This window comes from Myotis daubentonii, chromosome 12 (assembly GCF_963259705.1).
Source record: "Myotis daubentonii chromosome 12, mMyoDau2.1, whole genome shotgun sequence".
Classification (NCBI taxonomy): Eukaryota; Metazoa; Chordata; class Mammalia; order Chiroptera; family Vespertilionidae; genus Myotis; species Myotis daubentonii.
Window position 1 is genome coordinate 69578041 of NC_081851.1, and position 14690 is coordinate 69592730.

Here is a 14690-nt window from a genome sequence, read left to right on the forward strand (position 1 = left end):
TGATCTAATAATTCCTTTTCTGGCTTTTTCTCTTCACTGTCCTGGAGGCATTCTAGGAAAAAGGATAACCTGGCTTTTAAAATTTTTTTATTTTATTTTTAAAAATATTTTTATTGTTGATAGTATTACAGATATCTCCCATTTCCCCTCCCCTTTTATTTTTTAAAGGAGCAGCATGGTGTTTAAGATAGTAAATAAATAAAATTCTAAGTTTATCTGTTATTTAGTGCACTTGACTGTGTATAAAATCTGACCGGGTAAAATAAGCCAGCAGTGGACACTCACCACCAGGGCTCTCCCAGTTGTGTCTCCATGCACGTCGCCCCAGGTGGGACCGCTGCCTCAGGATTTGAGTCTTCCTCCAGGCCCCCCCCCCCCCGGCCCCCAGCCCCCTGTGTCTTTGTATTTGAGTAACACTTGGTGCCAAAGATTCCTGCCTGTTAGGAGTCACTATTGATGGGAACGCTTGATTTCTGTATTAACCTCTTCAGACACTCAAAACTGAAAAGATCCTTCAGAGGTTTCCAGTGAAATACTGTGGGGTTTTTGTATGTTTTTTTCCCATCAGATGAAGCAAATTCCTTTCAGAGATCATTCCTCATCCATCATTCTCCCTGCCCCACTCTAATAACTCCAGTTTTCAGAAATTGTAAACCTGTTATTCATAGCAGGTTTGGTCTCAGGCAAGCCCTTTTTCCCAGGTTCAACTCAGGCTCTCACAAGACTCTTCATAAAATATAGAGAATTTGCTGAATTGGCTGCTGGTTCACTCTTCTCTGGAGGAAGAAAAATCACCTTGTTTTTCTCTAAGAAGAAAAATATTTGGTAGTTTGGTTAAAAAGCCTCCCACCCAGGTTTGCTATGCTGCTTTGCCCTGTTTATTTAGGAAGTACCACATGAAAAGATTTACTTATTGTACTCACTGTATCTTCAAGCTTTAGAGAGGAAACCAGGTTTCTGCTTCATCGCAGGTCATGTTTTGGGCAGAACTTAAGAATGTGCAGAGTGGAGTATAGCCATCGAAGTGTCTTCATGAGAGCTTTCCTTCTGGTTAATCAATAAAAGGGAAGCATCACCTATTCATCCGTTTTCCTAGTTTGTGTTGATTCGCTTCCATATTCTTAAAGGGGGTCACAGGGCTAGGAACATCGGTGGACTTGGCAAATCAAAACCACAATGATTTCTCGAAAGATAATATGTAAGTGGCCAATAAAACGTAAAAGTACGCTCAACATATTAGTCACTGGGAAGGTGTAAATTGAATCCACAATGAGAGAGCATTTCACACCCACTAGGGTGACTGTGATGAAAGAGAAGGGCAAGCCCCTGCTGGTTTGGCTCAGTGGGTAGGGCGTCGGCCTGCGGACTGAAGGGTTCCAGGGCACATTCCAGCCAAGGGCACATGCCCAGGTTACGAGCCCCAGGAGGGGGCATGTAGGAGGCAGATGATCCATGATGCGCTCTCATCATTGATGTTTCTGTCTCTCCCTCCCTTTCTCTCTGAAATCAATAAAAATAAATATTTTTTTAAAAGGCAATAACAAGTGTTGACAAGGACATGGGGGAAAATGGAATCCTGTTATGTTGATAGTGGGAATGTAAAATAGTGCAGCCACTTAGGAAACCAGTTTGGCAATTTTTCAAACGGCGTTTACTGTGTGACCCAGCAATTCCATTCCTAGAAATATACCCAAGAGAAATTAAAATATATCTCTACACAAAAACTTGTCCACAAATGATCATAGCAGCATTATTCAAATTAGCCAAAAAAAAAATGGGAACAGCCCAAATATCTATCAACTGTGGAGTAAATGAGATGTGTTATATCCACATAATGGAATATTATTCGGCTGTAAAAACAAGAATGAAATACCCATACATGCTACAACGTGGATGAGCCTTGAAAATATTTTGCTAAGTGAAAGAAGCCAGACATAAAAGACCACATATTATATAATTCCATTTGTATGAAATATTCAGAATAGGCTCGTCTACAGAGACAGAAGCTAGATTCATAGCTGTCAGGGTGGGGGAGGGGACAAGGGGGAGGGGCTGCTAATGAGTATGGGGTTTCCTTGCGGGGCGATGAGAATATCCAGGAATTAGTGATGATGGTTTAATAATCTCATACATATACTTGAAACCACTGAATTGCACACTTTCAAAGGGTAGATTTTATGGCATGTAAATTATATATCGATTTTTTAAACCCACAGTTAGATACTTCACACCCGCCAGGATGATTAAGACCGAAAAGACAATGACGGGTGTTGACAAGATGTTGAGAATCGAACCCTGATTCATTGTTGGTGGGCTTATAAAATGGTGTAGCCACTTGGGAAAACAAGTTTTTTGACAGTTTTTCCAAATGTTAAATATAGAGTTAAACCATGTAACTCAGGAGTTCCACTTTTAGGTGCTGGCCCAAGAGAAATGAAAACATACATCAACACAAAGCCACTTCATTTAATAGCCCAAAGCTGAATCAGTGAACTACTACTCAGCAATAAAAAGGTTAGGGAACTCCTAATTCATGGAACAACGTGAATGGAACTCAGAAACATCATGCTAAGTGGGAGCTAGAAACCGCCGCCGACGTGGTCTATGATTCCATGTGTATGAAGGTTCTAGGAAAAGCAAAGCTAGCCGGCAGACTGATGGTTGCCTGCAGTGGGGATGGAAGTGAATGGCAAGTTGACCACAAACAAGGGAATTTTTTTTGTGGTGATGGAAAATGTTCCAAAACTGGACTATGGTGATTGGTTCCACGCCTATGTAAGTTTACTAAGACTCATTGAATTCGTTGTACACTTTAAATGGGTGGATTCTACGGTAGGTAATTTTTAACTCAAAAACCTGTTTTTAAAAAAATCAACAGTCTGTCTAGGTCTCTGGATATATTTGAATCAGAAAAAACACACACCAACAAACCTTTCCTTCTCCTCACTGTAGACCCGTCCTCCCACCGACTTGAGCTTTAACTTCGATGCCAACAAGCAACAAAGACAGCTTATTGCAGAACTGGAAAACAAAAACAGGTAAGAAAGCAGGGACTGAGCCGTTTCTGAAGTCCAAGATGGTCACGGGAATATGAGATTCTCGTTTTCCTTGCAGGCTAGATGGCTTTGGACCACAACGGAAGTCCCCACCTCAGGGACTATAGGCCAGCCCACGTCCAGTAAATTCCCTGGACACTACCTTGTGTATCTGCATGGTGTCCCTTGTGCTGGTCCAAAAGGCTGCTCGCCTGCCCTCGGAGATTCTTCCCAGCGCCTTCTCCATTCATAGCTGAGTCCCCGGGGCCTCATGGTTTCTTTCTTCACTCCCAGCGGCCTTGTACTCGATCCAGTCATCTTGTTTTGGCTGATTAGGCTGCATGTGACCGTCTGGTCTTTTAAAGGCTTGGAGACTGGACAACACACCATTATGCACTGAACGGTAGAAACCAGGCCCAAGAGATTGGACGTAACGTAACAGGCATCGGTAGAAGCAGCTGTCCATCTCTTGGGGGTCAGAGGAGGACTTGGGGGAGTTAGCACAGTCCTCTTGTCCTTTCCCTAGAGCAGTGGTCGGCAAACTCATTAGTCAACAGAGCCAAATAGCAACAGTACTTCTTCAAAATGGACTCGCCCAGGCCGAAAACCGATTTCTGCGCCTGGGCCACGAAGTTTCAGTCGCACTGTACGTGCGCCCGCACGTGGTATTTTGTGGAAGAGCCACACTCAAGGGGCCAAAAAGCCGCATGTGGCTTGTGAGCCGCAGTTTGCCGACCACAGCCCTACTGAGGGGTAGAGTATTGTGGTCATTTTCCTTCTGTGGGTATTCCTTCAAGCTCTTGAGTATTTTTATGGCTTTTTCTACCACAAAGGATTGTTCCCTTAAGTGTCAAGTGCCACAGAATTAGGAGGGTGACGTTTCACATCCTGGTCGTTTGGAAGCGATCAGAGTGAGACTGGTGGAGGCTGCACTACTGGAGTGAAGCCTTTCCTCAGGAGCGGGGGCTGTGAAGGCCTGTGTGGCATCTCCCTCTCTGCACCCCCTCTAGAGAGATCCTGCAGGAGATCCAGCGTCTCCGCCTGGAGCACGAGCAGGCCTCCCAGCCCACCCCTGAGAAGGCCCAGCAGAACCCCACGCTGCTGGCAGAGCTGCGGCTGCTGCGGTAAGTGGGGGTGCCGCGTCGGGCGACAGTCGGCCTGGGTGGGAGTTTATGGCCCAGGGAACCACATTAGTGAGGTAGAGCCCGTTTATCAGAACAGTTAGTCACGTTAGAGCAGACACCGCGCAGTCCACTCTCTGTGGCTGCTTCCGATGCTTGGACATGAAGGAGTGAATAACATTCGGAAGGGGGTGGCATAGCTGTGAGTCCTAAATGTATGGGGTCTGTTTAGGGAAAAGTAAACCACCTGGAGGTCCAGACCTAAGAGGGAATAGGAGGAGGTGGGGTGCTAGCGATAGGATTGCAGGTGGGGTCTGGGCTGTGCTCTCCATAAACTACAGTGACACACATGTGTAATTAAAACTTTTCTAACAGCCACAGTGAGAAACTAAAAGGAAGTAGATGTCATTCATTTTAATACTGTCTTTTACTTGACCTGATATAGCCAAAATAGTATCATTTCCACATTTAATCGACGCTGAAAAAATAGTAATAAAATATTTTACTTTCTTTTGTCCACAGTAAAAATTTGAATCGTGTGTGTGTGTGTGTGTGTGGCACTTTCAGTGCATCTCAGTGCAGACTAGCCATGTTTCAAGTGCTGAGTCGGCACGTGTGGCTCCTGGCTGCCATATTGGAGAGCCAAGGTCTAGATTGTGCAGGGCAAGAGTCAGTGATGCTAGAAATTCTATTGAGGTGATGGCATCGGATGATGAAATGAATACAGCTTTCCTTTGAGCAGGATTGCAAACTTCACCAAACACTTTCACAGTCATTATCTTAATTGGTCCTCAAGATATTGATGTTACTGATTATCAGTCCCATTTTCCAGAACAGAAAATGGAGGCTCAGACAGGTTAAGTGGCGTGATCAAGGCTGCATATTTAGTAAGTGATGGGCCTCAGTCCTGCACTGCTTTTTCCTCACCATAGTAGATGAAATCAGGATTAATCAGGCTAAGAGACGTGTGTGTGTGTGACGTAAGGAGCACTTGGAGAAAGTGGGAGAAGTGAGAATAGAAAGATGGACACAAAAATTTCCAGAAAAGAATTACCTGAATTGGGTGACTTAATAGAATATAGTATATAAACAGGAAAGTATGAAAGAGGACGGAGTTTTTCAGCTATGACAACTGGAATGGAAAAGTGAGCGACAAGGAAGTTGGGAAAGAGAAGCATTGGAGGAGGAAAATCTTAAGTTTCATTTTGGACATACTGAGCTGGAGTTGACGCGAAGCTGTCCTCAGGGAGCAGAGGTCTCTTAGACACAGTCCTCCTGAGTCCGTCACGCTTCTAGCACCTGCTGTCCGGTGCTGGCAGCCCCGACTACTGAACCCTATCTGCCCTGCGCAGTTTTTACACCTTTTCTCCACTATTCATTTAAACTTGGGCTGGTTCTCTGTATTTCTCTAAAGGAGGTATTTGACTTCCTGATGAAGAATTTTTTCAGTTACTTTAATAATTATACTTTTCCTCTGCTTGGCCATGTATACTTTCCAGAGCACGTTTACCTGCTATTCTCACAATGGTAAAGCGGGCAAAATAGATACATAATTCCTTTACACATAAGGCATCAGAGGTTAAACGACTTGCTCAGCAGCTCAGACACTCGTAAGTAGCAGATCCAGGTCCAAAAGTGATGCTACCTGGCCTTAGGCCCTTTTTCCTGAGTTTCGTTTCTGATGGGCCATTCCTCTTGGCCAGGCAAAGGAAAGACGAGCTGGAGCAGCGGATGTCGGCTCTGCAGGAGAGCAGGCGGGAGCTGATGGTTCAGCTGGAGGGGCTCATGAAGCTACTGAAGGTAAGAGCCTGCTCTCGGGCTCCTCCCGCCCCCACCTGCCTTGTCCACCTCCCACCACAGTGCAGCTCGGCCTCCCCTGTGATGTCGATGTCGAACAGGAGGCGGCGAGAGGCTTACGTGCTGCGGCCTAGTCCCAGTTTCCAGGTTAACCCTCCATAACGGCAGTCGAATTCCGTGTAACAGTCACCTACGTCAGCGTAAAGCCCGGCTGTGAAAGAAAAAGTTAGTAACCGAGGCCAGGGCAATGTCCAGGAATAGTTGCTTTTATGAATGTTCACAAATGGCAGATTGGCTCCGGAGAAGTGAATATTCCCCAACTGTTTGAAGTTTCTTTTAAGACAAATATTCAGATATTCCTCCTACAAATACTAGGTGTCCCTTTTTAGTGAGTGTTGCAGACGCACACCAATCTTATCGAACCAACTCTAATCAATCACTATCTTGGGAGGAATAAAGTAGCATGTTAGCTCTAGGTTTGGTGACTTGGGGCTTGAATAAGTCTGGAATAATTCAGGTCTCACTATCTATTTTTGTTGAAGACTACAGTACAACCCCTACACCCCAGAGCAGAGCAAGGCACGCTTGGCATGGCAGTGCCCTCACCCGGGCAGTGTTATTGGCACTGAGAGAAGTGTTTGCCCAGCTGTGCAGCAGCGGTGCCAGACACATTCGTTCACGCTGCTCACTCCCAAGGCCTGTGCCCTGAAAGCGCTGTGTTTTGTGATCGACAAAGTCAGCAGCCCGAGTGGAAACAGCAAAATGTGGAGGACCTCAAAGCAGGCTGAGGGGTGGATTTAATCCTGTGATAAGGGGGGTCTCTGAAGGTTTTGAAAAAATAGGAAACTATGCAGATGGGGGAGGAAGGGGAGAAACTAAAGGACAGCAGGAGACTCGAGACCACCCAGGTCCGAAGTGACCAGGGTCCCGACCAGGTGGCAGCCCTGGGAAATCACCTGGGAACATGCCAGCTGTTCGCCAGCTCCTCCGTTCTAAGCCCGTCCCTTGAGATGAAGCTGGTGTTGTTAGCACCTCGGGTAGATGCGTTTGGCCTGCTCGGGACAGTCACTTCTTTTAGTCTTGAGTTCCGTTTGCTTCTCGCTTTGATCCTGGATGTTGGGGTTGTTTTTGCCTAGACGTGTTTCTACATTATCCCTGTTGACAGGGTTTCTCCTGCGAAATGTTTGAAGTCGAAATGGGTCTCGTTTCAAGAAAACCTTATGCATAAAACCTGGCCCAGATCCCTGCAGTAATTGTCAGGTATGCAGCTAAGCAACCCGTCAGCCACTCAGCACAGCAGAGATGTTGGCCTGTGGAACATCTGTGCCCTTGGGGGCTTTGGGAGCCCTGCCACTGGGAGGTTAGTCCACCAGTAGGTCGGGAGATAACAGCGCCTCTGCCCCTCACTCCTTCCCTGTGTCAAACCTCCCTTTCAGAAAGATGCTCTCAGACGCCGCCCAGGCAGATGGGGAAGGTACCCCAGGCTGATCTTTTTTAAAAGGTGAAAGGGTTACACAAGCGAAGGGAAGTCACGATGAATTTCCTCCAAGTACCACTGTGCACTTTCCCGTCAGCTGGTTGCCCTCAGGGCTCCTCACTGAGGGCTCCCGGCACAGAGCCCCGCGTGCGTTGCTGTGACCTTGTGTCCAGCTCTGAGGCTTGTGTTCTGGGCTAAGCAGGATGTGCTGACGCCTGGCGCTCTGACCCTGCACTTCTCGCTGTTGGCCGACAGTCACAATTCCAGTAGAATGAGCGGGACCCTGCTGCCCGTTGTGTAGGGTCCCCTGTCAGGTTCTTAAACACCCTATCGTTTACCCACCTGCCAGGCCGAGCCGTTCAGACGGGAGGAGGAAGTTGCAGACACACCAGGGGTGTTGTCTTTGTATCCACTGATGAGAATTCACAGTTGAAGTCTCATTTCTTTCGTGTCCAGCTTCCGAGAAGGACTGCAGTCTTAATTTGCGCATTATGTACACTCCTGAAAGGTCATGCGTAGGAATCAGCGGCTTCTATTAAAATTTCAAAGATGTTTTCCTACTATTAAAGAATACATATTCACCAATGCGTCCTGGAAGTGCCCTTTGCCGTTCTGATTTTAATTTCAAAGGACCTTCCAGCTTTCGTTGATTTCAGCCTGCTGGCATTTAATTCTCTCATAAAACAGCTGTAAGCAGTTAGTCAGATGGACAGTCAGCCCCCTGCTCTGGGGTGCTCATCAGTTAAAACCCACCTCGCAAGCTCCCACCCCACAGGGAGTTAGTTCTTCCTCCCCTTTCCTGAAATATCATGTACTCTGAGAGAAGCATGCATATGAAGCATCACCCCTGTATATGAATTAATTTAACAAAAATCTTAAATCCTTTTTTTTTGGGGGGGGGGGACAAGGCTGGGTAAAAATCATACATTTATTTAATAAAAAAAAAAAAGTATTGAAATCCTTAGTGCCGTGTTTAGGTATTTGGCGTTAATGGTGAATATGACTCAATTCCTGTCACTAAGGAGTATCAGGGACCTTATTGTTTTGGTATTTTAATGACATAATGTGGAGGACACTCAGGTGCCCATGTTTCAGACTGGATCTTTCCCTTACATCCCCCCTACCCCAGTTAATGAGTATATCGGTAACCTCTGCCTCAAACTTCTGTAATCTAGAAATGGTTATGTGTTGATGTTTCCATTTCTAAATCACGTTCCCAATAATTTTCTACCCCATTTTCCATTATTGCTTTTGAAACAGATGTACCAGATGAATTCTGCAGTTTTGAATTTGGAAGTGAGGTTTTGAATATAAATTTTTCTTTTTTTTTAAAATAATTTTTATTTCTTGAAGTATTACAAAGAGTATTACATATGTCTCCTTCCCCCCCCCCTCCCCTGACATTCCCCCGGCCCCTACCCCCTAGTGTCTTGTGTCCATTGGTTATTCTTATATGCATGCATATAAGTCGTTCGGTTGATCTCTTAACGCCCCCCCCCCCCAAACCCTCCCCAGGCTTCCCACTGTAGTTTGACAGTCTGTTCAATGCTGCTCTGCCTCTGCATCTACCCCTGTTCATCAGTCTATACTGGTCCCCATTATCTGTCCCAACCTCACTGGAGCCGTCCCAACCTCACTGGGGCCGTTTTGTCCTCACCAGGGCCGTCTTGACCTCACCGGGGCTGTCCCGACCTCACTGGGGCCGTCCCAACCTCACTGGGGCCGTTTCCACCTCACCGGGGCCGTCCCAACCTCACCAGGGTCGTTTCGGCGAATATAAATTTTTCTATAGATGACTACAGTGGCTGTGGCGTTTCACTGGCCACCCAGCCAGACTCTCCCTGTGTGAGAGTCTCACATGCCTTAGGTGACACAACAACTCTAGGTGTCCGCTTTATAACGAAGGTGTTATTGCCCCTTTAAATCAAGTTGGCTTCTATGCCTTGTCATTAGCCAGTGTTTACTGACACTAACTGACCCATCGATAACAGAAATGTTCTAAGACCTTATATCTGGCCTGTTTTCTGTGTTGACAGAGCCTTCAAGGCTTTATCTGAATGACTTTTGTGAGTTTAAATCATGCAACACTGTCCTAAGTAACACTTTGCCAAAGTCCACCCTCTCCCAACCCCAGTGCTCAGGGGCGGCCTCTCAGTCCTGAACACACCGCCCCATCCTCGCCTGACAGATTTTCACGGTTTCATGTCTTTGGACAAACTACACACCACGGTCACCACGTGTGCACATGAAGCATTGCTTTGTGAGACGTCCCTGTTCTGCTGAACCAAAGCCACGTTTGCCCCAGTGCCAAACCTGGAGAAACACTGAGAAGAGGGAGTGTCTTAGGAATAGTTCTAAGAAATTACATGCTGGTCTTTTGCCCTCAGGTGCAATGTCAGCCTCTAAGGCAGCGGTTCTCAACCTGTGGGTCGTGACTCCTTTGGCAGTCGAACGACCCTTTCACAGGGGTCGCCTAAGACCATCCTGCATATCAGATATTTACATTACGATTCATAACAGTAGCATCATTACAGTTATGAAGTAGCAACGAAAATAATTTTATGGTTGGGTCACAACATTGTCCCATCCCTCCCTCACCATCTCAATTTCCATTTCAACACTTAATGCCCGCAAAACTCTACATTTTAAAATTGTTTTCTAACTCTCCTAGAGCTACTTGCCTTACCCGCCCGCCCCGGGAAGCCTGGCTAGGAAGGGAGAGGTTTTCCTACCTGCAAAACTGGAACCCCTCCTAATTAGAGCCATGACTGCCAGACGCAAAAGCTTCAAGACCCAGCCTCTCAGGCCGACTCGGCTCCCACTCGGGGCCCGCTCTGCCCGGCTCCTGTGAGTGTAGGTTTGGCCGGCATCTCGCAGCTGGCTTTGATTATGAGAACATCTTCCTGGGCTGAGTTGGAAATTTTTTGGTGCCTGTTTAATTTCTAGTCCACGTTTTTCCCTTGCAGGAATAAAATTATTTTCTCCAAATTTTTACTTACTCTCCCTTTTGTAATTTCTTGGCTTTACTGAAGCCCTTCTTGCCATTGCACCCAGATCTGCACACTGAGAAGCCCTCATCCTTCCCTAAGACGTCCTCCGTATGTTCAGTCAAGTCTGCTTGGCCCGACCGGCATGGCTCAGTGGTTGAGTGACAACCTGTGAACCAGGAGATCATGGTTCAATCCCTGGTCACAGCACATGCCCGGTTGTGGGCTCAGTCCCCAGTAGGGGGCATGCAAGAGGCAGCCAATTAATGACTCTCTCTCATCATTGATGTTTTATATCTCCCTTCCTCTCTGAAATCAATAAAAATTTATATTTTTTTAAAAGACTGCCTGGATGGATCCAATTTAAATAGAACCAGTGCAACGGCTTGTAGATGTGTCTACCTGGGCGAAAGAGCAGAGGCTCCCTGACCACAGTTACCCACGATGAGGCACAGAAAAGAAGCAAAGACATCCATTAAAAGATGGAGTCGCTGAGGAACAGTGGGCTGAGGAGAGAGGAAGGTGGAAGTGCGTATCTCTCTTCCCTGTGCGTCTTCCTATAGCGCCTGCTGGTGCATTCTGATAGGGTAGTTAGCAGGTGTCTGCTCTGCGCGCCATCATTGCGAGGCTGTAAAAGACAGACCATCTCGTGACTCCAGAGCCTTATGCGTAAGAAGTACTAAGTGAATCCTCATTGAGCTAATGAAACAGTGAGGTCTCTCAGGGCCCTACAGCAGTTCCCAGTGTCCTACGGGGATGGGGGTGCACGTGCATCTTTGGAAAACCCCAAAGCAGCCCAAAAGCACGTGGAGGGGAGGGGACTACGTTGGAGATGAATCCATGGATATGTGGATCGCTAGCTGAGGAAGTTCTTAGAGCCGTGGTTCTCAAACTAGCCATCATCGAATCAGTGTGCTCATTAAATACATTGTCCTGCCCCACACCCAAGACTTTTGATCCAGTTTGTCTGGGGTGGAGTCCAGAATCTGCATCTCTGACAGGTTTTCAGGTGCTGCTGCTGCTGCTGGTCTGTATCCCACACTTTGAGGACCGCCACCGGGATAACTGTGCCTAAACACCTATGAATACTCTGAAGGGTGAAATAGATGATTGGGCTTTTGAGTCATGGTTGAGCTACTGCTTTCGGTTTACCCTAAACAGTTAAATGTTGGGCAAGTCAAGCGCCCTGAGTCTTTTTGATGCGTACAATGAAGAATTGGACTAGATGGTTTCTGAGGTTCTTTCTTTGCGACTCTCGAAGTTCCCATTTAATGAGCCGGGTGGGGCAGAGGCCAGCCCTTGGCTCTGTCAGCTGATGATGTGCTGTGGTGGTCAGGGCTGGGCTCTGATCTCCGAGCCCATGGGCCTGGCCTGATGGGCCCTGTCCTGTCATTTCTTCCAAATATTTGTGGTGATGGGCATTAATCTCTCTCCTTTTCCTCTACCTTTTTTGTTGTTTTCACCGCCTCTAGGAGGAAGAGCAAAAGCAGGCAGTAAGTGAACTTCAGACTGCTCCGTGTGGTTCGTGCTCCTTTTGCATGTTCTCCTCCACCTCATGTAACTGGCCTAGACTTCCCCTCTCCTCCCTGCACAAGGTCTTATGACGTGTAGAACCGTCGCGTTCTCTCCTCGGTGTTGTACAGTGGCCTGAAAGTTCCCATCGTGTTTTCCCAGTAGAGCATGTTCTTGTTTGAAACGAGAGCCTGTTGAACAGCTTTTCAGAGTACACATCTGCGTGTTTGAGAATGCATGACCACCCAGGCCACAGTTGCATTTTCCTGCTCTTGCTTTCTCCGCTGCTTCCTGACTGGAGTGACTTTAATTGCTTGAAACAACTCGTGGAGTGGTGGGGGTGACCTCAGGTCCAAGCACTGTGGGCATGGAAATGAGTTCTGGTGATAACTTCAGATGTGCTTTAGTCTCGCACAGGCTTCTGGGCGCTGCCGCTGCAGTCGCCTCTTAACCAAGTCACCCATGACAACGAAGGGGCTGATGACGCTGTGAGTTCCTGTTCAGAGCCCACTCCAGGAGCTCTGGTTTCTCAGCTGGTGGCTGGGGCATGGTGTTCAGGGGAGGTTTATGTCTGTTTTTATTTATCCTGATAGCCACGAACCCACACAAGAAAATCAATTGAGAGCCTGTTCGCAATAGTAGCACCATATGTTTATGTAACATAGTAAGGTTTTCAAAGCATCTATCTTTTACATAAGCTAAAGCTGATTTTTAATTTACCTCGGGGCTTTTTTTAAAAGAGAGAATTATGAAAAGTTTAATTCAGAAATTTTAATTATTTCTTTTTTCAAAAAATAAATCTATCCATGTTTCAGATTAAGAATGGGAATATAAAACATCATGATTTTTATTTTTTATAGTTAGGAGAGCAGCGGACATACAGAATAAAGAGGAGAGGAAAGGAAGGAAAAGATAAGAAAGGAGTGACAGAGAGACAGACTGTCAGAAAGAGGGCAGAACAGGAAAGGACCCAGAAATCTCAGTGGCTTTAATGTGAAGTTGTACTGGGTTTGTTTTTCTTCATTGACACCGTTTCTTGCTGATCTATGGCACTTCCATGTAAATAGATACATTGACATGGGCAAGGCAGGAGAAGACCAGGAAGGTAGGTCAAGTGCAGCAGTTTAATGCATCTCCTGGAAGTGACACACATCATTTCTGCTCGATTTCACTGGCCAAAGCAAGTCACATGACCTCCAGTTTGCTTCGCAGAAGCAGAGAAGCGGGTCTGTCCTTCCTGCTCCCTCTCCTCTCCCTCCCTGACGGTCTCATCCCCTTGCTGTCTATCGACTGTACGCTTCCTGCTGATACGGGGCATCACCTCACCTGTGGTTGCTGACCACCAGTGTTCCCCTCCTTCTCTTCACCCGTCTACACCTCAGAGATATACTTTACAGTTAAAACCACTTGCTGGGAATGTTCCAGCAGTTTACCCAGACTAACTCTTTCTAAATGTGCCAGCTCAGAGTGCAGCACATTCTTGGGAGCACCCTACACCTTCCTGATAACTCTCTCAGAAGGGCAGGCATTATGGGTATTTATTTTAATGGTGTTAGTACTACCTCCAATAGACATTTCATTTTAAAAAATTGTATGGATTACCATGTAATCGAAGAACCAGAAATCAATACTACTGTTGTATTATTTCTAAGGCCAATTTAAAGCTGACCTTGGGCAGAGAAGGGATTAAATCACATGTTCATTTCAGTGACCTTGGATTCTCTGTAAGAACATCATCCCCTTGAAGTTGGCACAATGAGAAGCTAGACCCAGACTGCTGAAGCCTGCCACTCACAGGCCTCTTGTGTGTACGTCTTGGGAGTTCTCCATGGCCAAGGTCCTGAGTTCGAGAGCTAGTCCTCACGGTCTCAAAGGACTGGTGTGTCCTTTTGTGACTTTGAAACCCTCTAGTCCTCACTTCATTGTCTGCACTTTCTTCCAGCAACCATCTCCTTCCCCAGGGTTTTTTCATGCCAATCATCTGCCTTCCACTTTTCCAGATAAATGAATGCACCCTATGAAATGGGCACTGGCTGCTTCCATGACGCCCACTCCTGTGGCTTGTCTCTGGGAGTCTTGGCCACGCATCCCACAGGAGGACAGGAATGCCCGGTGCTGTCTTTCTGATAGACCTCAACCTACCATCCTGTCTTGGCATGGGATTGGACCTCTGACCCTACACTTTGAGAGTGTCTGTAGGCATTGCCTCAAATCCTGGTGCTGTACCAATGTCTGGGGTTTCATAGCGGACCTCAGGCTGGTTCTGATGTCCCGTATTAGCAACAAGGCTAAGGTAGGGACCTAGCGTCCTTAACTGAAACGAACATCTGCTTACTTCCAGCTGAAGGAAGCATGTGATGAAGGGTACGATAGATTATTTTACACTCGTCTCCATTTGCTGCTAATCATAATTTGGCAAGTGGAATTACTCTCATCTGGAGCTGTAGTATAGATGTCCCAGCGCTTAAATAAAGAAAGGGAGATGGAGGGAGGGAGGGGCATGTTTTCTAAAATTAGAGGCAATGCAGAGAGAGTTTACTGCAGCTAAAGTGGTACCTTTAATAAGAATCCATACCAGCTCACCACTGCTCTACAAAGCTGGCTAACCACAAATCCTTCGGTGCTTTTATTACTATATATTCTTTTTAACTTCAGAATCTGTAACATCCACTAGTTAAACATTGCTTTCAGGATTCATATTTCCACTCCTACATGTAACCAGCTCAGCCCTCAGGAAACCAAGAGAGGATCTAGGGGCCTC

The 14690-nt window shown here is 46.5% G+C and overlaps 1 protein-coding gene across 6 annotated transcripts in view; it reads left to right on the forward strand.

The window, feature by feature from the left end:
* Positions 1-14690, forward strand: part of DTNB (dystrobrevin beta) — a 159683-nt gene that overhangs the window by 121587 nt on the left and 23406 nt on the right. For all 6 annotated transcript variants that reach the window (XM_059660386.1, XM_059660385.1, XM_059660388.1 and 3 more), the window contains 4 exons: positions 2953-3038; positions 4046-4159; positions 5860-5956; positions 11890-11910. In XM_059660386.1, the coding sequence (XP_059516369.1) occupies positions 2953-3038; positions 4046-4159; positions 5860-5956; positions 11890-11910 (318 nt within the window). The remainder of the gene's footprint in view (positions 1-2952; positions 3039-4045; positions 4160-5859; positions 5957-11889; positions 11911-14690) is intronic.